Source organism: Fringilla coelebs (assembly GCF_963513975.1).
Source record: "Fringilla coelebs genome assembly, chromosome: 5".
In the NCBI taxonomy this organism is placed as follows: Eukaryota; Metazoa; Chordata; class Aves; order Passeriformes; family Fringillidae; genus Fringilla; species Fringilla coelebs.
Window position 1 is genome coordinate 67434239 of NC_140033.1, and position 27578 is coordinate 67461816.

A 27578-nucleotide genomic window follows, 5' to 3' on the forward strand; every position below is an offset into this window, starting at 1 on the left:
GGTTTCCACATTGTGTTTTATTGTGATGACTGTCCTCTAATAAGAAAACAAACAAACAAAAGATAATGCTCCTTATCTAGGACATGGCCATCAGAACCTTCAGAGTAGTTTGAACACAGAGTAGTTTATGCACAGCTCTATTGGTGTGCACATATTGTGCAAATAAGAAGTTTGTCCTTGAGAGGTGGCAAGAAGTGTATCTGTATATGTTTCTTCAGAAGTGAGCACTGAGTGAATATATATGGAAGTGCTAGTTCCAGTTGCAGGCTTAGAATTGATTTTCATTTGGCATGTTCACTATATAAGATAGGGAGTTCTTGCAAGGACACAAAGCTTGTTTTTTTTCCTGAAGAAAACTTTGCTTTGGGAGCAAAGGAAGACAGCACTCAGCTGTGGAATACCAGCAGTCAGGTTAAGGACAGCTGGAATTAGTGGCTATTTTAAGAAAGAGAATTTGGAGAGTTTTCCTGAAAAGAATTTAAGGATGCCCTTTTGAAGAAGAAGCTTTCCAACTTTTGATTTGTAGCAGCCAAAAGGTATACTCCTCATCTTAAATATTTCTTCCCAACAGTAAATAAAATATTAAAAAACATTGGGAGATCTCAAAAGAGTGCTGAAAATGTGGACAGTGGAATGCAGTATCTTAGTTTGTCCGTCTTTAAGACAAATGTTTGTGTAGTGTTCTGTGAAGGATAGATGGAAAGAGAAATTAGCTGTATTTTCCATCAACTTTACAGTTTCCTAGAACAGTGTAAAGGAAACTGTTCTAGTAAATTATGCCCTAAGCTTAAATCAACAGTTTGAAGCTAAAATACTTACTTTCAAACTGCTACTCATACCTTGGAATAATTGTCTTTGGTTTTCAAGTTTGTTTTTTCTGTGAATTTTTAAATAGTTTTTTTAGAGCATTCCTAAGCAAGAACCACATCAAGGCATATAAATAATTTAAAGTAAGAGATATGGTGTCAAATTAAAGAAATAATCATCACCATGAAAGTTAACCTTGAGAGCTGGTATGGCTATAATTCTCTCTGTGTCTTAACTGATTATAGTCCTCCAAAAAAAAATTGAACTCTGATTCAGGCATTGGACAACCTGAAACAACTAAATATTACTTTAAAATACTTCAATCCATTTTGTTGCCATAAAACATAAAAGCAAATGTATTTATCTGGTATTGTTACAAGGCAGAATCTGTTGTGTTTTTCATCCACTTCCCTCAAAAATCTGTAGCTTAAGTGAACATTAAAATTCTCAGGTAAATCATTCAAAACTTAGGATATTCTGAAATTGCCTTATAATTTTAATTCACATTTTGGTTTAAATGAGACACTCTTTAACCATATATGAACACATTTTTTCCATGAAAATGCTGCCTTTTGTGAAGGACACAGCTGAAATTTTCCACAAAAATCCCTGGTTAGGTTGAACCTGTCATGGGAAATAGCAGCACAACTTTTTCATGTTTGGCAAGCAACTGAGAACTGGGTTTTGTAATGGAAAGAAGTGGTCAGGCCCATAGTTAGTCCAGCTCCACCTCTGAGCACACAGATCTGTTGAATATTAAGATTTTCACCATTTCCAAGCTAGGAAAGGAAGAAGGAATTTCTTTCTTCTCAGTCTTGCTTTATCTTCATAGAAGATCAGCATTACACCTGAAGTCCTGTATCAGGTTTCACAGGAGGAAAACAAAGAACATTTCATATCAACATAACGTCTTTAAACAGATAAGAATAAAAGATGCAGGCACATTTGCTTAAGACATTTGAAAGGATGCTGATTTTCAGAAAGCAAGTGTCTGCCCTCTGGAAGTCAAGCTTTGCTAAAGTGCCTTAAGAGCAGCACTCAGACTCACTAATTGCTTTTGAAACCTACATCTAAGGAAGGAAAAGGAAGACACAGGGACCCTGCCAGTAATTGCAAATCCATCTGGAGAGAGCACCAGATAAAAACCCTATCACGGTGATTTTACGGTAGCTCCTCAATCCATCCTCACCTTTTTCATATAATGGGTTATCCTTCTTCAATTTGTCCTTTATTTCCCATTCTTTCCTTCTTCCTGTGTTGTGGGAGAAACTGAAACTTTGTGAGATTGCAGAAACAGCTGTTCTAAAACACAAGGTCAGAGAACCCAAATTAGTCCAGCCCCTGACATGGGGAGAGGTCAGGGCTGGTGCAGGCCCTGGCTGAATATCAGAGCTTGCTGTGTTACCCTCTCAGTAAACCATCTAAACTGGTGTTAAATCCATGCTCCAGCAGGCAGGACTGACACTGCTAAGCACAGGGATTCATGCCCACAGAACTGAGCATGGACCAGCTCCTTAGCTGAGTTCAGCAGTGGGCTGGCTGAAAGCGTGGCTTGTCTGCTAATCCAAGACTAAGGATCTGACCTTGGATCCTCCAGGAAGGACCCTGCACTAGAGAAATACCAGTAATGAGAAGCACTGATTGTGAGCTTTTTTGAAGGCTTCTTTTCCTGCCAAATTTTCTGTAGTGCTGAGGTTCTGCTTGTTTTTATCATTAAATCAAGGTGGTTTTCAAGCACTCCCTCTCGTGCCTGTTATCTATAATGAGTATAGGAGTTGTCATCTGCCTTATATTGTAGCAATAATGGATTTTATTTAGCAGATATCTCCTAATCCAGCTGTTAGATCAGCAGAGTGTAAGAGCTGTGATATAATTAAAATAATTATAAAGGTGAGGAGGGAGGCCCATTATCTTGTAAATAATGGGCCTAGTCTGCATATCAGTTTCATTGTTACCTGCCTTTACTACACCTCTTCAAAAGCTGTTTTGTAGCTTTGTTTCAGTCAATATCTTTGAACAATATGGGAGTATCCTCACAACCTGGTGTGAAAGGATTAAAAAAACCCAAACCCACCAAAACTCTTTTATACAACTGTCATAGTCAAAATAAAAGTGTCAGATTGTGGCATTGTCTTGGAGTACAGAAAGAACGAGAGGAATATGCAGTAATTGCCAGTAATTCAGTGAAATAGTCATTTTAGTGCTCCATTGTGGCCATCTGTGGCTGGGTTTGTGCTCTTAGGTCCATGCATACATGTGTGCATGGATGCACACACAAACCTGTCTCTGCCTCTCCATCTCTTCCCTGTCCCTCCAAATACCAACCTAGGGAATAGGAAAAGACCAGCCATCATTCTTTTTATCAAGAAAACCTGTCAAAAGAGGTAAATACAAATAGCCTGTCTGCTTTGACAGACACAAGGAAGATCAAATGCCTATTGTTCCCTGTCAGACTGCTTTGAAGGGATGACAGAGTAATAAATATACACAATCACTCACTGTCAAACAAGGGGAATTCAAAGGTTGACTGAAAATCGTTACATAAACTACATCCTAAGTAGATCTGAGACAAATGTTGAGGCTCATTCCACTCCCTATAATACACAAGCACGTGGAAAAAAATTGTAGCTGGAATAACCAACAGCTTTTAAAATACAGATTTCTTAATTAAAATGCTTAAGCGTTCGCATCTAATTTTTTTGATCTGCACCCAGTGATCAGATTAAAGTCAGCTCTACCTGTAAAATGAACAGGATGGTATTTTAAAAGAAAGTGGGTTTCTCTGAGGCTGCCAGCTGGCATTACAATTGTCTTGTCTCCCTGTGTGGCTGTTGCATCGGAGCACACAGTTATTGGGGCTGGGCAGGAGCGCTGCTGCTGGATCTTGTAAGGAATGCTGCAAGTGTGTGTTCTTGCTTGAAGGGAAAGAGTGCAAACTAAAACTTGTGATTTTGCTCTGTAATGAGTCTGTCTTGGTATGTATCTGATCCTGCTTGCTTGGGGCTGCTGCCTGGGGCAGATGCTTGCTGTGCTCCTCTGTTCAATTTCACTGATAGAGCCCATGAACTGAGGCTTCAGCTCCAGTCCATGGCAGATCTCCATTTACTTCCCAATAGCTGACAGATTCAGGTGTCTGCCTTGGTTTTAGTTTGAGTGACAGCACACTTAGAGATTTTTTTTTTCCTAATTTTAATGTGCTTTTAGACATAGTCCTTATTTTTGTTTAGATAAATATTGTGACTATTCTAAAAATCCACACTTCTAAAAAATATTTTGTGCCTCTGTAACAAAAACTTGGAAAAGGGGCTAGCAATTATAGAAAATGTATTTTTCTTTGGAAGAAAGAATTATTCCATAACAAAATGGAGATGTAGCAATAATTATTCTCTATTTAAAACCTGGTTTTAACCATGCAGCTGGTTAAATAATACTTCTGTAGCACACAGAAAATTGCAAGTGACCTCAGCATAGTGTTGCACGTACTGTTTTGCCTTCATCCTGTGCCAGCAAAAGATGCTACCTTTAATAGCAGTTGGAAGAACTGTATGGTTCATTTAAATTCCACTGGGCTGTTCTGAGTGGTACCCTGTGTGTTTTTTACTGGTAAACTGAAAACACAATATCACATCATTACAACACAACCAAAGGATCCCTGAAACACAAAATGAGAATCTTAAAATTTTTTCCCTTCCTGTATTTATTCCCATATTTAACCAACTGTTTATTTTCACATTTTTGTTCCCTTTTGTTAAATTTGTTTGTAGTCTTGGATTTCAGTCAGAATTGTTACTAACATGTTTTTCAGTATGAATTAACCAAGGCTTTTGGAATATTATAAGTTGCTTCAAGATCAAACACTGAGATGTGGTATTTGGCACTTTACAAGTCTCATCTTTCCCCAAATCCCCAGATAATACAGTCTCTACAACAGCTGTCCTTGAAGAGCTTGATTTGAAGAATGTTGGTTGAGAAGCCAAAGAAAATTACTTTTGCATTAGTTAATCTGTTACAGACCAATAACAGCTGCTTGCACAAATTCAATACCCAACACAGTTAATAGTAAAATTTATGTCATAAATAAGGACTTCAAATTTTATTTACATGCCTCCATATATATACCAAGAGTAATAAAAAATACAGCACTTAACCTGTCCTGTAGAAATATTTTTGTCCAGCCCATATCCTGCCTTTTTAGAGTGAAATTTTGCCAGGGGAGAAGTACAAGAAATGTTGTCAAAGCCAAATTGCCACTTTGGACAGAAGGACATTTCCTTTGCCTCTCTTCTATTGCCTGATAATCATCAAATTTAAGATCAGTTTGAAATGATCTATATTTATGGTTCCTTGGACTTACCTTGCTGTTATCAGTGAAATTGACAGCTGATGCCTATGAAAGATACTGGAGACATTTATTTAAAAAAAAAGCAATAATGAACCTATGGGACCTCGTGTTATTCAGGGGACTCCAGCATTTTGTCTTGGTCAGTTCTGCTATTAAACAATGTTGGAGAGAACTGTGCAAAAATTACCTGTTTGGTCATTATTGTTCTTAGATTGCACCTTATACAGGAGAATTATATGGCAGGAAGAAGAGGCAGCTGCTTTTTTTTGTTTGTTTGTTTTCCTTTGGAAGGGGTGACTTCCATGTCAAAATTAAGAAAGATGAGCTTTTAGCCTTGACAAATCTTCAGGTCCTGAGGACTTTACTCAGTGGTTGGGTTTTTTTCCTTTTTATTTAGTCCCTTTATACAAGTTGGGATCATCTGCAGGAAAAGTGAAAAAGTTGCATGTCTTGCTCATGGAGAGAAAATAAGCCCTTAGAAAATGTCATAAAGGAAATATTAGATTTCATCTCAGATCATCAAACTCTATATTTTCAAAATGTTCATTAGAATTCTGGAAGGAGGGGAACTTGCTAATGATGTGATACAAATCCAGAGTTTTCTTGTAAGATAGCTTATTTTCTTTTCCCAAGAACTGTTACATATTGGAGACTATTTTCTCTACAGAAAGTTGCCTCTAATTGAAATGGTGTAATCTAATCTAAAGGTCCTTTTTTTCTCTTGTTTCTTTTTCTTGGTTTTTGGGGTTTTTTTGTTTTTTAACTTGGATGTCTATAAAACATGCAGCTCTGTGTTTGTGAATGATTGTGTGTCTGTGTGTCATTACCTGATTTATATCTGCTTGTTTTGTCCTTTATTCTTGAACTGCTTTATCTCTGGACTCTGTTTTCACAAACTCTAACTCTTTCTCTTTCGCATCTCCTTCCTGGATTTGCTGCTTCCTTCAGCCTCACCTCAAGGTCAGTATCTGCTTTTAAAAGGGTGTTTATAAGACTGTCTATTCAGCTACAATTGAGATCTTACAGAAGATTGCACATCAAATTACATGATTGCAAAAGAAAAGATCAGAGATTTGGTTAAGTCTGTGTAGGAGGATGGGTTGAATAGGGTGCATGTTTAGAAGGAAAGAATTTGTATCAAACCATTGTAAATCAGTGCTGTTGTGCACTGGGAAGAAGGGGGAAGACTAACCAATGAAGGTTTTAAAGGGGAAAAAAACTCCAGGAACAGGAAGCTGAAGCAAGACAGTTTAAATATTACTGGTTTTATCTTTTACTTTAGGAAGAGAAGAGATTGGCCATTAGCCATGTTCCACGATACACACACATGCTGTGGAGTGCAAAAGGGGTTCCTTTGAAATACTGGTGGTACAAACTTGAACTGCTGGACCTTTATGATTGCATCTGGGCCTGAAACCTTACAGGGAAGCTGCAGAACTGGTTTTGGTGCAGCTTGAATGTGCTGTGCTGTCAGAAAGAACCAAGGACTGAGGGTTAGAGAGAAGTGAATTAGCAGGAGGATGAATTTGTTGAAAACACAGTGATAAACCACTGAAGAAAGCCTACTTAGAGACAATATGTTTGATTTGGAGTCTTTCAGCCATGGTTCATTTTTCTGGTTTTATATTTTAAAAGCTGTTGCTAACCTTAGATTTTGGGATTTCAGTAGAGTAGTTCAGACCAAACATCTGTGGCCCAAATAATAAAAGTAAGAGTACATTACCTAATGATTCTCATTTGCCTTTGAAAGCTCTGCAGCTATGTTGGATTTTAGTCATTGCTGATAAATTCTCCTGGTAGAAATCAGCTGTGACCCCTGAAGAAGGAATGATCATAATTGTTTCAGGCAGTGTCTTTGCCCAGAAAGCCACTACTTAATGACTAAAATTCTGAGTTATCATGGACCAACATCCAACTTTGCTGTTCATGGTTAGCACTGAAAAATGTGGTGGTGGCTGGAATCCCCCAGAGCTGTGATGCTGCTGACGCCTTTAAATTGTGTCAGTGCTGTGACCTTGGTTTGGCACAGCCTCTGCACTTGTGGCCTTGGGTGAGTGTTTTTCTTCCTCCCACAAACTGGAAAAAGATTGGAAGTTAATCATGTTGTTGTCATCCATCAATACCTTCCATGCTCAGTGTGTCATACTGGCATACTTGTAATTACTGGGGTGAGGAGGTCTGCCCTTGAATGACCCCCTTCATGTCCCAAAAAATGTAACTGCCAGGAAGCTTTTCCTGCCCTGTGAACATTCTCCTCTGCAGTAACCACTCTCCCTTTTGCTGCATGAGCAGAACTCTGTGGGCCAGGCTGTATTTGCCTGCTACCCCCAGCAAACACTTATTTGCTTGGTGTGCTTTGGCTGATGAAGTCCTGGATGTTAGAGAATTCAGCTGTCAGAGCTCTTTTGACTTCAGTCCATATGTCTGTAGGGTTTCATCAATGCCTGTGCCTATGCTGGAATTAATGATAAGAGGGGAAACAATTTTTGTGGTCTTTCTAAGACCTGGAGTGATTTCTCTTTTCACAAGCAATGTAACCATAACTTTTATTTCTCAAATTTAGAGCATATTGTAAAATTTGGCTAGAGAAGATGTGGTTGTGATTTGAGGTGACCAAGTGTTAGGATTAGGAACTTGGAGGAATTTTCTAAGATGTTAAAGAGATTGCCCATTCTGTCCTCACAGTTTCTTAGTTGGTTTATTGATTATTTTGGATTGCTTTTTTTTCCATTTGTAAAATTATTGTGGCTAGCTGCTGAGTTTTTTCATTTATTTGTTAAAATAAATCAAGAGTGTAAGGAAGTAGGTGGAATGACTGCTCTTGGAACTACAAAATCTTTGCTGGCCAGAAGCAAAATAAAAAGATTCTCCTCAGGGCAAACAGGAAAATTACAGTGGTGAAGTACACTAGTTTCTCTCCTAAGCATTTCAGAGTTTGCCTAATTACCATTGACTGCAACATATGAAGAAATATCTGTTCTGTGAGGTAACATTCTACCTTGGATGCTACTATGGGTGGCATAACTTTATTTTTCTCTGAATGATGTAAAGCAGTTTTTTCAGACATCAAAGCAAATGTGTCTCCTGGAAAAGAATTCAATATGTGAAAAATGTGTTAGGTATGTCTGTCTTCTAACAGGAAGAAATCCTCTGGTTATTTCTGTTCTCATCTAGAACAGCTTTACTTACAGTAATCAATACCTCTGAATTTTCTGATTTATCCATTAGATTTTCATTATTTCTCTCCTGTTGACAAACTCAGTGACTCAGAATAGAACCATGTAATCCACATCACTGTTGTGACATGTATTTGCTGCTCAGAAGTCTTAAGGGTCTGGAGTGGATGTCATGCTGATTCATAGTAAATAAAATAATCTTGGAAAGCATGAGGATTACAGCAGTTTTCTGTAAGAAAGTTTTTTACTAAGCATCTCTGCTGATGACAGCTTCACATAAAGAACTCCTCAATGCTGGCTGAGGTGAAGAGTAATAAGCCAAATAACACTATACTGGTGTCATTACCTGCAGCAGTGAAGAAAAATAGAAAAAAACCCCTAAATTCATATGCTCCAGTTCTTCTAAGCTGTTCTTTTGAATATGTGTCATGAAAGTTGAGATAGATAAAGATAAAAAGACTGACCATCAGGTACTATAGCAAGCATCCTTCCCTTTTTGGAGGGAAGAATGAGCTATATTGAGAATGCAGAAATAAGATTTCCAGCCTCAAACTAGGTAACAAACAGCTTAACTGGACAGGAGATATCCCACAGAAGGCTTGTCTTTTAGTGTTCTGCTTTCTACTGTCAGATTGTTTCCTAGTTTAGATCACAAAATTGATTCTACTGTCTGCTACGTTTTAAAGCAAGTAATCCACTTCTTAGAAGAAATTTTTCCAGATTTTTTTGCTATACCAAAGAGAATTTGATGCTCTAGGAAGTAATAATGAAATTCTGTAAGTCTTATTTCCACAAGCAAGGTGGCATGGTGATTAGATGAGTGCAGGCTGGTGGCATGAATCCAGGTAAAAGTCTGCTAGGAGTGTATCCATGTAAAATTAAATGTCAGTGTAGCAACTCAAGTGTAGCCTTATAAAATCAAAGTAAAACCAAAATATTAAATCTGAGGGGATTATTTCAGTCCTTCTTCCAGAGTCCTAAATGTATATTAAACAGAACATGTCAAACCACTGAAGAAAGATTTAAAATGTCATCCTTCTATAAGAAAATAGCAGATAATAGTGCATAAAATGTTCAGAGTGCAGGAAGCTCAGGGTGCTATTCAATAATTCTTTGAAAAAGCCAAACCAAAACAGCAGAGTGTTTAGTGGCAGGCAGGTAGTCTGTGGTACCTTTGGGCTTTTCACTGTGCTGGAAATGCCTTTGCACACTGACTCCTCTGCTGGACCTCCAGTGGATCTGAGCACTGGCAGCATGCCAGGGCACTCAGGAGAAGTTTTACTGCAAGTGTGGCTGGCTCTTTAGTTTTATACCTTCTGTCCAGGTGTTCACTCTGCCATAATGCTGGTCATTAACCCTGTCAGGAAGTGATGAAAATGTGAAGTGTGTTGAGTTAGCAGTGGTTTTAGCTCAGCAGAGACAGAAACATTATCTTCAAAGAAGTTTCCATTTAAATTTCCTTGGCTGTCTCCAAAAAACAGCAATCTGTAGTAGTTGTTTTCTCTTCAATATATGTTTCCTGTAGTTCTGCTTAGAGCAAAAATGGCTTTGGAATTATTTACACTAAGAAATACTCTTTTTTTTAAGAGTTATCTTAACTCTGATCCTTGTGAGTGAGGAGAAATATGGCATTTTATCATCTCATCTGATGATAGTGGGGAAGGAAAAAAATGAAGGCAGTGTAGGTCACAAAATAGAAGTGTGGTTTTCCTTATAAGGCCTTTCAAATTTGCTTTAGGTGTAGTGAATTATCAGAGCTTTCCTCCTCTATTGGAAGTGGAATCTGTACCTTTTCTGTCAAAGGTCCTCTTTTCTTGCCTCATTTGACTGCACATTAATTAAGCAAAATTATGCACAGCTGTACATCATCTCAGAATTCTCACTTTTCTCCAGTCTCACATGATCTGATTGATTTCCTACTACCTGCTGAAATTAATTTATTATGTGAAAAAACTAGGTCTCTTTCTCTTTGTGTTGTTCCTTTGTTTTCAGCACACACAGTCACAAAGTGTGCAGGTTTCCAGTGGGATTTTGAACTGAGGTAGCATTGGAAAAACAGGTGACATGGCACTAGGGAGGATTTTTGTGTCTTACAGTGTGCTGTGAATTTTGAAGAAGTCCAAGTCAAGTGCTCTGAGAGAGAAATCCTTCACAATTCCCTTTTTTTCAGATAAAACGAAAAGGTGGGGTTTTTACCTTATTATTTGAAATATTGCAAGACAACATTATTTTTAGAAGACATTTTAAAATGTGTCTTTATCTTCCTGTATCCCAAAGCTAACAAATTACATAGCATGTCATCATCAGAAAATTAAATGAAATGATCACTCAAACTTCATGCAACATTAAACATTTTGAGTAACCCATATGTATCACATCATATTTAGTCTAAGGAATAAAATCTGAATTTTATATTTCCTCTTTAATGGCTAGATTCTGTGCAAAATTTTATCCCCCTAAATGGCTAGATTTTAATTTTTGTTAAAATTCTAAAAGCCAGGCAGTGAATGTGTATATCTATGGTAAAACAGCCTTGGTGCAAACAGTTCCAGAAGTGACAGTACCATGAGCTTTAACAGACCCTGCACTCAGCAATAATTTGATATTTTACAGAGAATGTAGGTGGGCAAGACTTTTTAAAAAGTTGCTGAAAAAGATGAGCAGCTCTGTGTCTGCTTTTCCTCCTTTTTTCCTGGTAAGAACTCCTTTCAGATCCCTGAACATGATGGTAAAGTGTGTAGGAGTGAATCATTACCCACAGGATTGTTAGATGAGTTGCAGGCCATTTAAACAAATTAGAAATATGCAGGCTGATGGAGTTGGGTCAGATAAACCCCAGGCTGCTGAGGGAGCCACCTGATGCCAGAGCAAGGACTCTTTCCATCATCTTCAAAAGTTTGTGCCTGTCAGGGAAGGTTCCCCTTGACTGGCAAACATCACACCCAACTTCAGGAAGGATGAGAAGGAGGATCTGGGGGTTTGCAGGCCACTCAGTGTAACTTCATCTGTTGGGAAGTTTTTGGAGCAGATCCTCCTCAAAGTCATCTCCAAGAACCTGAAGGAAAAGAAGGTGATAGGGACCAGCCAGTGTGGGATTTACCAGGACAAATCTGCCTGACCAACCTGATGGATTCAGTGGTGAGATGACTGGCTCAGAGGGGAATCAGCAGTGTTCATTCAGTGTCTTTTTAGTGATGTGGATGATGAGACAAAGCACACCTCCAGAATTTCTAGGGAGGGCAGAGTCAGACTTTTCTCTGGCACGCTCAGTTAAAGGTTGAGGCAGCAGATCCAGACTTGTCCTAGTGTAAGTCCTGTTGAGGTAATTGACAGGGGAACAGTGGTCAGTGGGGTACTGATCCATTGTCCAGGGAGGCTGTGGAGTCCTCAGCACTGGAGATAATCAAAACTCCTCTGAACAAAGCTGGGAGCAACCTGCTCTAACTTAGCCTTTTTTTGAGCATGGTGTTGAACCAGGTGATCTTCAGACATCCCTGCAAACCAAATTACTCCATGATTCTGACTTTCTATGGAAAGTTAATCTGTATTCTTGGCTAAGCTCTAGAGTTTTTGTGTGGTTTTGGTAAGAATTTCTACATAATAGTGATCGATAAAACAGGATAAACAAAAATGGCTTTGTTATTTCATAGCATTGTACAGGTGTAAAAAAAAGAAAGAAGAAAAATTGTGGAGATGGGAGGGAACGTGGTCACTTAATTCTTGCAAAATTCTATATGTATTCTCAGTTTTTAAACAGTTTTGAAAAGAACTGCTACTTTCTAGAATACCAGTATCAGTGTGCTGTAGGTCAGAGTGGTCGTAGAATGATTGTCTAGTTGTTTACTCAGACGTCTTTATTTAATGATTTCTAACACAGCTGTCCCCTTCTACCCCATCCCTAAACTCAGATACTCTCAAACTGTATTGCTGTGAATGGAATCAGAGAAGATACATTTGGGAATTCTGTTCCACAATTTTTTGTACGTTCTCTGTAAGCTTTTCTTGCTGGTGGGAGCAAACTGGGACCTTACAGGGAGGGGATTCCCTGTTTTGCCTTGGTAGATCCCAGTTTTGCTCTTTATGTCTCATAATTTGGGCTGAAAGAACCATCTTCCTTTTGCATTTTCACATCCCTTTTTGTCACATCCTTTATCTTGCTCAGGCTCTGGGCAAATAAAGTAGAACATAGATGACCCTGCATTTTCTTCTCAGCTTGTTTGTTATCAAATGTAGAGAGTTTCTGACAGAGGGGATGCTTGGTATCTGACTCTGTGATTTAAAAGGTTGAACAATTGTTTTATTAAACCTGTATTATATTAATAGTATATTAAAGAGATATATTATACAAAGATACTAAAGAATATTAAAGAAAAACTCTGGACTCTGAGATAGTTAGGACACAGTTTTGACTTAATTGGCCAAGGAATCAAAACAATCTCAGTAGAATCTAATTGCTGAATCCCTTCAGGTAAACAATCTTCCTAACATATTCCACATGTGTAAAAACAACAGGAGTAGCAAGTAGAGATAAGAATTGTTTTCTCGTCTTCTCTCTGTGCTTCTCCAGGAAAAAATTCTGGGAGAGAGAATTCTCTCTCTCTGTTCAGAGAATTCAGGCAGCATTTTTCTGCTGTGAGATTTTCAGCTGCCTGGGAAGTCACTGGTTGCATGTTGAGTCTGTGCCAGTGCCTGAACTGGAACCTTTTGTTCTTGTGTTACTTGTGCAGTTCAAGTTGAATTGCTGACCTGCACACAAGGTGTGCCTCAGATGAGAGCCTTTGAGCCCTGGTGTTTCAGATGTGCCTTTCACTGCTTCACTTATCAATTGAGAGCATTACTTCACTGCTCACTTCACTCGTGTTTTCCATCCTCATTCCTGTGAAACCAGCTTCCCTAACAGGCCTATGCATCATCTCTGCAAATAATTCCTCATCTTTTGCATGAAAAATATATTAGATAAGCAGAGAAATTTATTGCAGTCATACAGCTTACAGATTCAGTGAATATTTCTGTATTGCTATCAGTCAGTTAATTGGAAATCATTCTTAATCACTTTACTGCAAAATGAAAACAGAATTTCTTGTCCATGAAATCCCAAGTAGGCTATTAGAGATACTGCAAGATAAAAACATGCTTAGCATTCCTAGGCTAAAATTAAATTAGAAAGCTTTTTCCCCCCTTTCCCTTTCTCTTCTATGGCTCTCTTCCATTTCATTGTTCTTGCAGGGTGTGTATTCAAGTATTCACTCCTTCTGCATAATGTGTTCTTCATCTGCAAACAATGGAGGGCCCTTTCATACTGGAATATGTCAGCTTTTCTAGATAGTCTTCTCGAAGTACCCTAGGCAATTCAGACAGATTTAATCAAGCTCTCGGTAACTTACTTAATTTCCTGCTTATCCAGCAGATAGGCCATTCTTCTTAATTAAAAGAAATGGGTTTTTTTCACTTCCTTAGAGAACAAAATAATTCCAGTTGTCACTTTGTGTTCATGGCTGAGTAATTAACTCCCATCTCCAAGGGGTAAGGTGCCTCCTCTCCCTTTAGTGACCCAGCACACTCCTACCAATATAAAGTGCTTTTACAGGGATCTATTTACAATACTGAACAGATTTGATAGAAGTTGGGATCAAGCATGTTCATAGTTTTGGGATGGCAGTGGGATTGGAATGATTCAGTTCCAGCTTCCTTCCTTCAAGCCCTTTACCATTAAAGGTAACTTAATTCTTTTTATACAAAACGAAAAGTGACCAAGAATTACAAACTTGAGTTGAAAAATGCTCTCTGTAAATGCACAAAAGCCTCATTTTATCCTAGAAATTACAGCTGCCAGCAAGTGGCAGTTGCCAAGCTGGAGTGCTCAGGGCCAGCCTTGACAAAGAAATCAAAAGGTGCCAACCCAGCAGAAAAGTGAGGCTGCTTTGCTTCTAGTTCCTCCTCCCTTGGGAACTGAAAGAGAGGTGACATAATGCAACTTTACCTCACAAGTCTCTGTAAGGATGAGGGCTCTTACTACAGTGGGATGCTGTACCTTTGAAAATGCATTATTTTGGGAGTACCACTGTTGTGTTCATCCCTGGATGATTCCCCAAGCTTGCCTTCTTCTGTAATAGTCTTGGTTATATTTTCACTTTAGTTCCTTCAGTCTGCAGTGTTTTAATAAAACAAGTGTATTCCTAGTTTGCAGATGGTAGCATTCTTGGTTTTTTTAGGATGCCCCCGAATTCTCACGTTGTTGTCCTAAATTTATTAATGTTGTTAACTTAAAATCAACTACTAGATACATTCATTTCACTTTTCATTGTGTAATTTTTCACTTTCACAAATGAATCAGCAGAGTTTGTTAGCAATTTCAGTTAGTTTTAAGTAGCTTAGAAATAGTTTTTTTAATTACAAACTCCTAGCAATATATGTAAAATACATGAGAGTGAACACATTTTCAGTATTTAGGGTGTCAGCATATTTTAAAGGATTCATACCTCAAATCAGTGTGAATTGTCTTTTCTTTTAGCACTTGCTCCTTTTGCTCAATTCTTTTTCATTTTTCATCATTTACTTTAAGGCCAAAAAATGGGAGAAAGCATTAAATGAAATTGATTGTCAAAACTTCAGTAGAATATTTGCAGTGGAATAACTGCAAAATGACACTTTGAATTGCAAGAGTGGCCACTGACTTGCAATGTGAAAATAATGGATTTTCCTGTTGTATTTGGAGTAGAACACATCTATAACTGAAACATTTAATGTAAGTTCTTCTTAAAGGAAATATTTCATGATCATCTGTCCCAATCAGAGGGACTGTTCCCCACAGCATAAGCAATAGGCAGAGCTTTTGGAGGCACTGTGCAGTGGCATTATAAAAAAGTTAGCAGAGAGATGCAAATAACTGTGTTTTCTCTCTCCTTAGTTCATGACATGCCTACTTTCCTTTCTTGTATCTCCTGCTTCCAGCACAGATTTCCCATTTTAATATGGAATGTGGAGATGTGTGCTCAGAGAGCTGGGGCATGGCACAGTTTCTGACAGTTTGCTTCCTTTGAGTGCTCATTTCCATGTTCAGTATGCTGGATCACATGAACAAATGACAGCTGAAATACAGCTGAAGGAGGCTGCCTTCTATTTTTAAGAACTTGTGCAAAAACCCTATGGTATGAGCACAAGCCAAATATTTGGAAGAGTATTCTAAAGCTAAATAGAAGGGATAAACACGTTCTATTCCAAATTTTGGGAGCAGGTATGAATTCCATTGTGGGTTTAATCTTTCCCACATTCATTTTTATCTCTTTATCATTTTTTAAATAGATATAAATACCTCTAACTAGTTAGTCAGTATCTGTGAGGAAATCCTAATTTTGAGCCATAGTGAGTTTGATTTAAAGCAGCATGGCTCTTAAATTTTTAAATTAGTTTAAAGGGTCTGTGCAGTGATAATTTCTTCCTTACACCAGTCTGCACAAGCAGAAATCAGTCAATAAGCAAACAACCCAACACCACCTTCAGAGGGATTTAATTTGATATTTGGAAATTCCAGAGAGGAAGGGGTGTGTTGTGTGTTTTCTTCTGCATCTTGGAATAGCTGCTTCTTGAATTAGAGGTGGAGAAAATTTATTTCTAAGTATAAGGGGACTGGGAAGCTCCTCTTATCTTTCTGTATCTGATTTTGACCATAGCCTCATCAATATGAATTAGATTTTCAACACTGTTTATGTCTTTCAACCTCCAATTCATATAAAAAGATACATGATTTATAGAAAATATATTGTATTTGTGTTTGTAATATTCTTTTTGACAGCAGAGGCTGTTGCTTGCTGATATTCCCTAATAATTGGGAGTGTTCCCCAATTGCTTGGAAAATTAGCTCACTGAAGGGAGGCAGAAGATGTCTCAGTGACATCCAAGCAGTTGCTCTGATAGGGAGATCAGCTCAATTAAAATCTTAATTTTGCCTCACTTGTCTCAAGGTCACCAAATAAAAATTAGTTCACTGAAGTAGTGTAATTGCCTAGATAAAGAATGTATCTTTCTGAGCACACACTCCAAACTAGAGCTAATTGAATTAGCCAACCTTCTGATCTCTGAGGAGATCAGTGAGAGTATATTTCACATATCTGACACATGGGGCATCTTTTTGCCTGAGGTTTCTTTTAATGTGCTCCTTCATCATGTATTAAAAATTAAAGCATGTATTCAAAATACTCGTGGACATACTTGTTCTGTATCAGATCCACGTGTTGTGGAATGGTGGAAATGCATAAGGCAGGAACCTTGTCCATGGCTGTTAGAGAGACCTCAATGACATTGCTTTGCAGCACTCACTGAGCTCTCCAGAAACCCAGTGGTGTTGACTTCACTTGCAGAATACTCCTGGCTGTGTTGTCCTGTTTGCCAGACTGAGAAGGCAGAGTCACAGCTCTGTCAGAAGAGGAGGACTAAGCCATCTGCACCCTTCATAGGCTGTGCAGCCCTGTGTGGGGATATTTATTACAAATAATGCTGCTGCCCCCATTTGCCAGGCAGTCAGAAGTTCTGTAACAAATCATCTTAGCAGGCACTCTTCATGCTAACCTGATGTGGGCTGTCAAAGCCAAGGATTCAGAATGTATTTCAGTAGAGGAGATACTTCTTAATAACTGTTTGCTAAGCGCCCAGAAATATGCCAGATGTGCATTCTGAGAGACTCTGTGGTGTTTGCTGGCAGAAATTGGTCCCAGCAGTGGATCCCAAACAGGGCTGTGTCCCTCCCATCTCAGACTGAGTTTGCCCATGGTGAGGGAGATGCTGTAGCAAGGTACAGTTTGATGAGTGTGATAACGTGGCTTTTCAACCAGCCACTTTTCCCAGCACAGTATCTGGCAATGGCCAGCTTTGGATCAGATTTTGTATAACTTCTTTGTAGCTAACAGAGTAAACACTTTTCAATTCACATTTGTATAGAGAGTCATTTAGAAAGGTTCTTGAAAGCAATTTTTAAGTAGATAAGCTGAATTATATCAGATTTTTATTTGGGCATCTCAGTGATGTAGCATCATCAGGTTTTCAGCCACAAAATGGACAGATTTGCATTATTTCAGAATGGCCCTGCTAGCATCACTTCCTTACATCTTTTCCTACAAGCAAGACTCTGAATGTTCTTATGAATATATTTCTTTTGTTTCAGCGATCCTCATGCACAGAGTTACTGCATTCATTGTGCTTTTGGTTTTGTCCCTAGCAACTGCTTAGTTTATTACTTTTTCCTTAAAGACTGGACTTTGAGTATTTGTCAGCTTAAATGTGTGAGACATTTCTTGCTTTTTTAACATACAGCTATCAAGAGGACAGAATAATAATGTTCAACTGTTATCCCAAATTCCTGCAAATTTTTGGAAAGGACTTTCCTCTCTTTGTAGCTTGTTTGCATACATTTAGATGTTTAAGCTACTCTAGCATGGTTCTTAAATGCCTAGTTTTAAAATTTTCTTCTCCTTACATTAATTTTTTGTTTGGTTGCAATGGGTAATTTTTATGTTTGATTTTTATTTTTAATTGTTTGTATTGGGTGTTGTTCTAGAAGGAATGAAAAGATCACAGGCCCCTCTGAAAGAAAACAACTGCTGTATGGTGATTTGTTTTGTCTTCTGGCTAGTGGGATTGCAGTTTAAAAAGACATGTGTTATCTTAGATCACAAAATTCCCTCTGAAACTTCAATAAAATGCCATTCAGTGCTTTTTCCAGCCACATGGTGCAGGTCCCTTGAGCAGAGAGTGGCTGGCTGTGTGTGATCTGTTCACAGGGCAGTTGGTTTGTGAGCTGGAGCTGAAGGTAAAGAGAACAGCACCTGTGGGACTTCTTCCCACACTGTTAGGGCCAAATTCAACTAACCCAGCATGTTGCAGGGGGAAGGAATCCACACCAAAGCCTAATCAGCCATTTTATAAATGTCTTTTTTGGCTTTGCATCTGTTTGCTCAATTAACAAAAGCAGGAAAAAAAAAATACAACAGAACAAACTTATTTTTGAAGGACTGAATGCTTTTATTGAGGGCCTTAAAGTACCAGTGTTTTTCTTAACAAAGGAACACCCATACCATTATGTTACAGGTTTATTTCAGAATTCACCTGAAGTTTGTGGTTTTAATGTTCCTAGCAACAATCAAAACTAAAAGTTGCAAGGTTTTAAGGTTAAAGCTTTCTTTTCTAGTTCAATTTCTGTCAGCTTTCAAAAATAGTTATCCAACCTGACATAGAATTAATTTGATATTTAATCTCTGAAGTTTGAGTTAAAGTTTTACACCAGTTATGAAATTATGGTAATGTATTAATTATTTTCATCACAGAACTTGCTTCCTAGGAAATAGGTGTTGAGAATTTAAGTGGTCAGGGAAGCTGGAACATTTATTTTATTAGTCTTTCTTTTAGCTGCACATTGGCTGGACAAATAGGTGCAAAGGATTCTATCTACAAAACTGTAATTAGATATTAATGAAACCACGAGGTGCTATAGATGTTTACCAGAAATATTTAGTGTCTTACTGTATTTGGCCCTGTCTGAAAGCAAACCTTTGGTTTGCTTGATTTGATTTGGACTTGTTGCACTAAAACTAACAAACTTTGTTTAATCTCTGCTGATAATCCATCAATTTCAGCCAGTTGGTGGGAACAATTTTTCTTTTCTTACTTTTTTTTTGAGACTACTCAGACAGAAGCATTTGATATTGCCATTGTATGTAGCTGAGCTTCTGCCTCGTTACTGGAGAGCACCCTGGTTAATTCTGGTTTTGTGCTTTTTAATTCCCTCATGAAATGTTCCATGTGGCATTAATAATAACTTATGCCACCTTATTACTTGCTATGCCTCATCTGTTGCTAATGAATCAGGTGATAGATTTCTTTTCCAAGGTGTTTCTAAATTATAGGAGGGTTGGGATAACATTTTTTTATTATATTGAGTTTCTATATTCATATGGCGTGTGCTCCCCTATCTCATATCTTCCCATCAGCTGTTTCTAGAAGAAAATCTTTGTGTTGTTTCAGCTACAGGGGGAGATGTGCTGGCTGATGAGTTGACTGCATCAGGAAATGGGCATTATATCATGTAAATAATTCTTATTGCTGAAGAAAGACAGTGGTCAGTGTAAAGCTGAGATCATCTTGAAGGCTTGACTTTTAACACTTCTTGATTCAGACACTGCTGGGCTCCTGTTCCTAAAATTTGGGGCAAGTGAGTTTCCCACAGCCTTCACCTCCTCCAGTGCTGACCTGAACACACACTTTTGTTTTTAGAAATCAAAGTTTCCTAGCCTCAGGAAATGAAGTTCACCCCTCATCTCTTAAAGCCACCCTGGGACAATTTGACTCACAGGCAGCAGCCCAGTTACATTTTCAGGATCTGCTGATATTTTCATTGGCATTCCTTACCTTGTCAGATCAGTGATGCAGAACAGCAAGGACCAGTGTAACAAAATGATGAGAGGTTTTGGGAGAAGTTCAGAAGCAGGAGAGGTAGCTGAGTGCTGTTGAACAAGAACAGTTTAAGTGTGGTGATTGGTCTTTTAGCTTGGATGCAATGAGCAACAGAAGTGGTAATATTAAACCAAGTTTCTGAAGCAAAGTGAAATTATTTTTTTCTTTTAGGTAGTAATTTAATGCACCATTTTTGATCTTGTTATAACATTGAAGGGCAATGACAATGTTGAGAAGCTGGAACTGTTATGTACAGCCAAAGCCCAGGAAAAGGCCCAGATAACACTTGAAAAACCCAACCCAGCCATACAAAATTCCACACAGATCTTCAGCAGTGTGTAATTCCCCTGATCCTAATTTTTTGAATGTGTAAGGTGAAGAACTTTATTCAGCCTTTGGCAACTGTCAATCACACACCCAGTTGTGGTGCTGGGGCTGTGTGATGTGTTCTGTCCTGTTTCCTTCATTGATGATTTATCTTCCCTTTATCACTTGCTATTTTGTGGGGTTAAGCAATTAGGCTTTTCAGATGCTGCCATTATTCTCCATGATTTGGTGACTAACCCTAACTAAGGTGAAATGACTTTTGAGTAACTAAAATCCAAATCAAAACCTTTCAGAACAGTTTTTTTTTTTTCTTATTTTCAAAATAAAGTAGCATTTTTGGAAGAGTTTTTTCCTTGGTTTCCTTCTGCCATATGCCCCAGAATGTAAATATTTTTCTTTGTGTACCAAAACTAAAAAAAAAAAAAAAAAAAAAAAAAAAAAACACAAAAGAAAGCAAGAAAACCAAAACTACTCAGTTATATCACTGTATTCCTGACCTTTTAAATTCAGAAGTTATGGTTAAGGATATATGGTTCAGGTTTAGGTAGTCATGCATCAAGCAGGGAGTTGGACTCAATGATCCTTATGGGTCCCTGCCAACTTGAAATATTCTATAATTTTACACTATGTACTGTAGAACCTAATATTTCATGACACAAGGCACTTTGGCAGTTCAAAACTAAATAACATCTTAGGTCATTGCATGCAGTTCTCAGTCATGTTGATTATTTTATCAGTTTAAGTCATGTTGAGGAGCAAAGTGCTCTTTAAAGCATCTGAAGTTCGTCTGTCCATCAGGATTAGGAGCTGCAGCAGCAGTGGAGTGTCCTGTGGGTGGTGGTAATGCTACAGCAATGAAGGTTTGAGCTCAGCAATCCTTCTGACAAGGCTGACAGACACATGGAAATATTTCTGAGTGCCTAAGTCAGATGAGTAAAACAAGCTGTTTCTATAGCAGTGCACAAGATGTGCCTGTTTGTTCCTGGTGTGTGAGTCATTGTGTGAAGGCAGCATGTGTGTGTACACTTTATATTGCAGGGAAGCTTTGGTGGTGCTTCAAAAGCATTCTAAATGTTTGCTTGACCTGGATTGTTCTAAAAACAGTGCTGTGTGTTAGCCACGTAAATGTGAAGGAAAAGTATCTTAAAATATAATATTAAAATTCAAATTAACTTATTCATATTTTCAGTTAACATTTTATCAACTTCTATTTTGCAAAAATAACATCTGAAATTATGTCAGAAAAGATAACCAGATGCAGATAATAGCTTACATGACATTAATGTGTAGCATGAAAATCCATGTGAGGAGAGAATTAGCAGCTGTACGTGTGCTGATGTGCATTACAGTAAAAGATAATGAGATCAGTGTCAAAATGAAAAAAAATATTGACATTAATGCAGAAAAATAATTTCATAAAAGCTTTTAAAAATGGCCTATGTAGCAATTGGTATTCTTAGTGAGGAAAGGTTTTCCCAATGACTGATGGGTAACAAAGTGACTTGCCACTTTTTAGGAATGCCTGATGCTCTACTGGTCTTTTATCATTTATATTTGTCTTCCTGCTTTGAAATAATTTTAAAATGTGAAATCTTCTCATTTGAAATTTTTCATTGCTTATTGTGATTGTTTGTCTTTATTCCCCATAGTGTTAGGCTATATTTCATCACTAGAAAGGCAAGAATTTAATAGAGAAGTGGAAAGGTGTGGCTTTTTTAGAGAGCCTTACTCTTTCATTAAAGAAATAATAAAGCCATTGATATGAACAGTTGGTTTCAGTGTCCAGATTAGGAAATTTTAGGGGATTTTTTCATCAGGGATGTGGACTAAATTGGGCACCCAAAATCAAAGGATGTGAAATTCTGAAAATCGTGGCCTCTCTTTAGTTGAAAGTTTGGGGTTTGTATTTTTAAATGAGAAGCCTGAATTTGATTCTACCTTCTTTTATCTAATTCATTAGTCTGTAACAGTACTTGGCATGACAAACTGTGAAATTAAGAGAAATTCAAAATAATTGAGAAGAGTTTTCACTCTTGAGGGCAAAATGTTTTAGGAGCTGGACTCTCAAAAAAAGACTCTCTTAAAATTGCTATTAAAAATGCAACATAAATCGTTATTTCCAAAATGAGTGGGATTCTTCACTGTAATTCAACATAAATATTCTCATTAGATTTTTCTTCTTTTATATATGACTATAAATTTTTTATTATTTGATATGAGGTGACTCTGAGGATAAACATCTTCTGAGATGAGGTACTTTGGCTTTTGTTTTTTTGTTTCTGCTGGTTCCAGTTGGTATCTTCTTCAAAGTTTTATCTCAGTGAACATGACCTGGCTCTCTAGCTTTAATTAGAATCACCAGATTTTTTTCTCTCTTTTGTAGTCCTGTTTTGCAAAGATGTTTCTCTAGGAATGTGTATTTATGGTAATATTAAATGCACTGTATCTTTCAGAAGTTCATTAGCTCTTTATTTTGTGGTGAGGAGCCCACATGCACGTTGCAAGTTGCTGTTTGCTGTTGCTGTACATGCAGACAGTAGTGCTTTCTAGAAAACATCCTTAAACCTCTGAGGTCTTGCCATCACTGTACATCAGTCATTCTCTTTTAACTATCTTTAATCTCATGCAAGTTCTTTCAGTTTTAATAAAAATACTTCTAGACATTAAGGATTTTTTTTAACTTTGCTGTCCCTTTGATAGGATATGTGCTCTACATATGTGCATTAATTAATTCCAAAGAGTTAGAAGAACATCAAGCTTACAAAATGAAGCTCTCAAATGAGGGAGTTGCAGAGCTTTGTTTGTTTCTTTCTTGTTTTTTTTTTCCCTAATAAGCTTCCTTGTGCACATATATTATGAAAAAATTTCCTCTTGACTGTCTCCTCATAAAATGTACCAGTTGCAGCATGCTTACTTAAGTCATGTACTTTCTATGTTTTATTTTATTGTTCCAGTTCAGTATGTGGTCCAATTCTGCACATTGTTCAGTAGTGGTGTGAAGATGAAATTGTTTTATAACAATCATCAGTAATACTGCAGTGTTTAAAATAGCAACAGAACTGAGTTATTGAGCAGTGAATGGGGTGATACCTAATAAGCAAGCTTTTGAGGTCTCTTGTTATTAAAATATTAGTAGGTATTTAAATATTTTAAAAGATTGTTTGCATATATAAAAAGATAATTCTCTGACTGGCTTTGAAGACTGAAAGTTATTTGGCAGAGAAGGAAGAGCATTCTTTACAGAACAACAGTATGAAGTCTTCAGAGCTTCATGGTGCAAAAATCAAAGGGTTGTGGACTTGTAAATGCTGAACCTTTTGCATGATTACCTGCATGAGGTATTGCAAAAGTGAGAATTTTCATTTGGTATCATGGGCATTGAGATGAGATGAAATGTGTATGCACGTATCAAAGGACTCCAAGCCTATTTGGGTTTATAGATTTGGGGTTTCATGTAACCTTGTCAGTTTTATACAACTAAACATTTGGGGAAATTCTAGTTACTGCCACAGATACCCATATAATTTGAAAAGTTTATAGCTCAACTCTTGTTCCTTTTTGACATCAGAGATACAGAGGGACAGTTGTGTCCTGTACCTGATTCAAAGCCAGGTTAAATGGAGCTTTAAGCAACCTGGTCTAGTAGAAGATTTTATGAAGATTGACCTCAGTATTACAGGCACTCGGTAATTTCAAGACTTAACTTTAGTAAAGCTTGTCTTGGTCTCAAAACATCTACCTGATATATTAGAATGTCATTGGTTTTGGTTCACACCAAAATTAATGTCAATAGTACATATCCTTATAATTACCCATCTCTTTGAAATACATATTTTGATGTATTTTGATGTTTGAAAACATTTTGGGCCATGTAGTAGATTATCTATTTCAGACATATTTTGGAGAGGGTTGGGACTTCATTAATATTGTTGTCTCTTATCTAACTAGTTGATTATAGTAATAAAGATCAGTTTCCCAATATGTGAATCTAGCTTTCCAAATTTATAAAAAAAACTTAATTCCTCTAATTTTAATTTAAAACTTGAGTAAAAATTCTCATATGGAATTGAATGTGTTGGGCTGACATATTTTAATTTTCTGCATTGACTTAGCTGTACTTTCTGTGTTTATTTTATTGGACAGATAGAACTGTGTATTGTACAAGCTGAGTTGGTGCCAGCATAATATTTCCAATAAGTTGTTTAATCACTGAGCAAGTCTGCTTTCAAACTGGGCAATGAGCCCATTGCCAGTGTGCAGCACTGGGTTAGAATAACTCAACAATTACACTGGTTGTGTTTAAAAAGCATCCTGACTCAAATCAGCTGTAACTCTTGGACAGGGTAGTTAAGTATGCCAATAATTTTTTAACATCATCAGAAAAGAACTTTCATTTTTTATTGGTCTCCAGAGGTCATCAGCACTTTTTCACCCTAAGAGTTTGTTTTAGCACCAAGGAAAATTTGCTGTTTTCACGATTTTACCAGCCTCAGTTGGCTTACATTGGAAAAAAGCAGAGCTCAGAGTTGGACCTCAGAGCTCAGAGTGTTTTTGGAGGAGCTCAAAACACTGACTGGTCATATTCCACATAATTTGAACATAAATATATCACAAAGAGATACGTTCTTGATCATACTTTTGTTACGAGTTCTGAAGAAAATATTAAAGAAGGGTTGTTTGTGATCTGTTCTAAAAGTATTTCTGAAATACAGAAGAAACATTCTTCCCTGTCTGTGTGGATAGCATACCAGATCTGGAGCTGGTATATCATTCTGTTTTCTAAACAGTAAATTACAGAGCCGTCTCTACTACTTGCATGATGTTTTGGGGAAATCTTGCAACCAAAGAATCTGTCTTTTATTCCAAAATCCAAACTCCAGATATAATTATGGAGAAAAGGGCTGAGGAAGCAAAGCTAGCCTGTTTTGTTTTGATTGGACTGAAAGTTTAGACTTAAGTTCTCTGTGGTCAGGAGGCTGAGATTAAAGGGTCTGTAATTAGATTCAATACTCCATGTGTCTTAATGCCCTGAAAGGCCAAACTCTGTCTGCAGGCAATGGGAGCTGCCAGGATCATCAAAAATAGTCCATAGATGTGAGTGAAAAGGAAATTATGAATGCTTTCTCAAATGGTTTGTTCTTACTTGTTGTGTCTTGTTTGTGTAAAAAGAAAGGATAGGAAATTCCTCAAAATAACAAGCAAACAGGTAGATCTTGAGGTTGAAAAGAAATTGGTTTACCTCTGGAAAAAGATTCCCTAATTCTTGTAAGTAATCCTCTATATTCAAGTCATGTTTCAGTAGTTTTCCTTTTGCTCCTCCTGTGTTCCTCACATTAGATACAGTAGTACCCAAAGCAAAATGGTTTGTGGTTTTATATGTACACTTGAGTGTGTGAACAGAAAAGAATTTTCTTCCCCAAAGTCGGAAGAGGACAGATGCATCTTTTCATTAATAGTTTATACCAAATAATAAATAATGCTTTTGTTTCAGAAATTTTCTAGGTCAGGTTAATAGTAATGAGCAAAATGAAGCCTTCTTTTGGCTGAATTAACAGTGGAGGGTAATGCTTGAGGATGAGTTTGGTGCTGGTGACCTTGTGCCAAGGAAGTGGTGGCACTTGATGGTGCCACTGTTCCCTGGCCCAGCTGCTCAGCACTGATGGAAACTGCTCTGGACCACACTCTGAGTGCTCCTCTCTTTTGCAGGCAAGTTAAAGATCAAAATAAGAAAGTAGCAAATCTGAAGCACAAAGAACAAGTGGAGAAAAAGAAGAGTGCACAGATGCTGGAGGAGGCCAGGAGACGAGAGGATAACCTTAATGACAGCTCCCAACAGCTTCAGGTAACATGGGAATTGGTTAATGCAGTTGGGATGATGAGCCAGGCTGAGCTGCCTGGCTCTCCACTCCACCTTCTGATCTGTCTTCATTGCTTTTACCTAACAACTTTGTTCCTGATTGTTTAAAAAGATGTCACATCTATTCCACAGCATTTCAAAGAAAGCAGCCTCTCTCAGTTGCCTTCATATCTTACTCAATTTTCATAAGAGGAAAATGTACTTTTAACTGTCAGCTTGGTTATGAAGTACATCGTTGAAATAATTGCATCAATTCCATATTGAGATTGGGTGTGACATTTCTTTCTTCTCTCTGCTCTTCTAACAGCCTTTTTCTTTAGCTGTTTTGTCTATTTTCCCAGCTGGTTTTACCTTATACTGGTGTCTTTTCTTCAGTAAATAAAAGATAACCAAGTAAGTATTCTTAGAGAAAGCTGGAGTTACTGTGGGGTAACTGGTGGACCACATTTTCTCTACGTAGAGAAACTCTCCACACTGTCCTTGCTTGCCTCATGAATTCCTGATGTGCTTTCTGGTCAGTTGGCTTTATTTCTGGAATGATCATGCTGCTGCCCCACAGAGTTATCTGCTTACCTCAAATCTGCCCAGGCATAAGAAAGTCACTGGTATAAAAGCAAATCAAATATTTCTCAGTGTGCTGTGTGTTGAGATTAGCTGCAGGAGGTTTATCAAATGGTAAGTTTTCAATTGCTGTCATAAAAATATTAAACTACTGGCATGGAGTACAGCAAAGATACCATGATGCTAAGTGTGGAGATAATAGACATTTTGACTGTGTTTTCTTTAATTTACAAAAATAACTTTCTTTTTGATGAGTGAAAATAAACATGGAAACTGCACCCTACCTTGTAGTCTTTCATTCTGTTAATCTTTAAAGAGCAAGTCTTTCTTTTTTTCCTTTGTTATTCTAGGTTAAATCCTGTTTCTTTTTGTCAGCCACATATCTTAATACATCTACAATGAAGACACAGAATACATCTTAAGGGTTCCCTAGTAAAAATAAATTCTTTCCTTATTTCAAACAGATACTCCTTTACTTTGTTCTCTGGGATGCTGGGGGGATATTTTCAGTTAAAACTTTGAAAGAACCACAGAAACACATGTCCATGGAATGCTCTCAGATGCACCATTTTGTGGTTTTCTCCATCAACTCCAGTCCTGGATGTACTGGGCAATGAAATAGTTAAGTTCCAAGTGGATGAAAATGATTTCATAACTGCAGACCTTTATAAGAGGCGGGACTGTGGAATTTCTACATCTGCTGATGGGTTTTGTGGCTGCAGCGCTATGGCAATTCACAAGGCTCTCGTTATGTGGCAGCTATGTTTGAATAACACAGTCCTCCTGGTATTAGTGAAATGTCTTTAAAAATTCCTACATCTACTACAATATTTGGTTAGATTTCTTATCTGCATTTGAGTAAATCCGTATATCAAGTCTGAAAAGACAGCTGGTGCTTCACATTTGCCTTGCAGTTACGTGGGTGGTGTATTTATTGAATGACACCATTCCATCAGACCATCATCTTTGTTTTTATGTAGCACTTCAAGATTTTAAAAGGGATGGCTTCCTTTTCTTGTTCCCCCCAGTTATTCTTTCCGTTTTCATTTTTCTGTCTTCTTCACAT

At 37.6% G+C, this 27578-nt stretch overlaps 1 protein-coding gene across 10 annotated transcripts in view; it reads left to right on the plus strand.

Annotated features, from left to right (window-relative positions):
* Positions 1-27578, plus strand: part of ERC1 (ELKS/RAB6-interacting/CAST family member 1) — a 274434-nt gene that overhangs the window by 119440 nt on the left and 127416 nt on the right. For all 10 annotated transcript variants that reach the window (XM_084206748.1, XM_084206754.1, XM_084206752.1 and 7 more), the window contains one exon: positions 25801-25936. In XM_084206748.1, coding sequence (XP_084062874.1) covers positions 25801-25936 — 136 coding nt within the window. The remainder of the gene's footprint in view (positions 1-25800; positions 25937-27578) is intronic.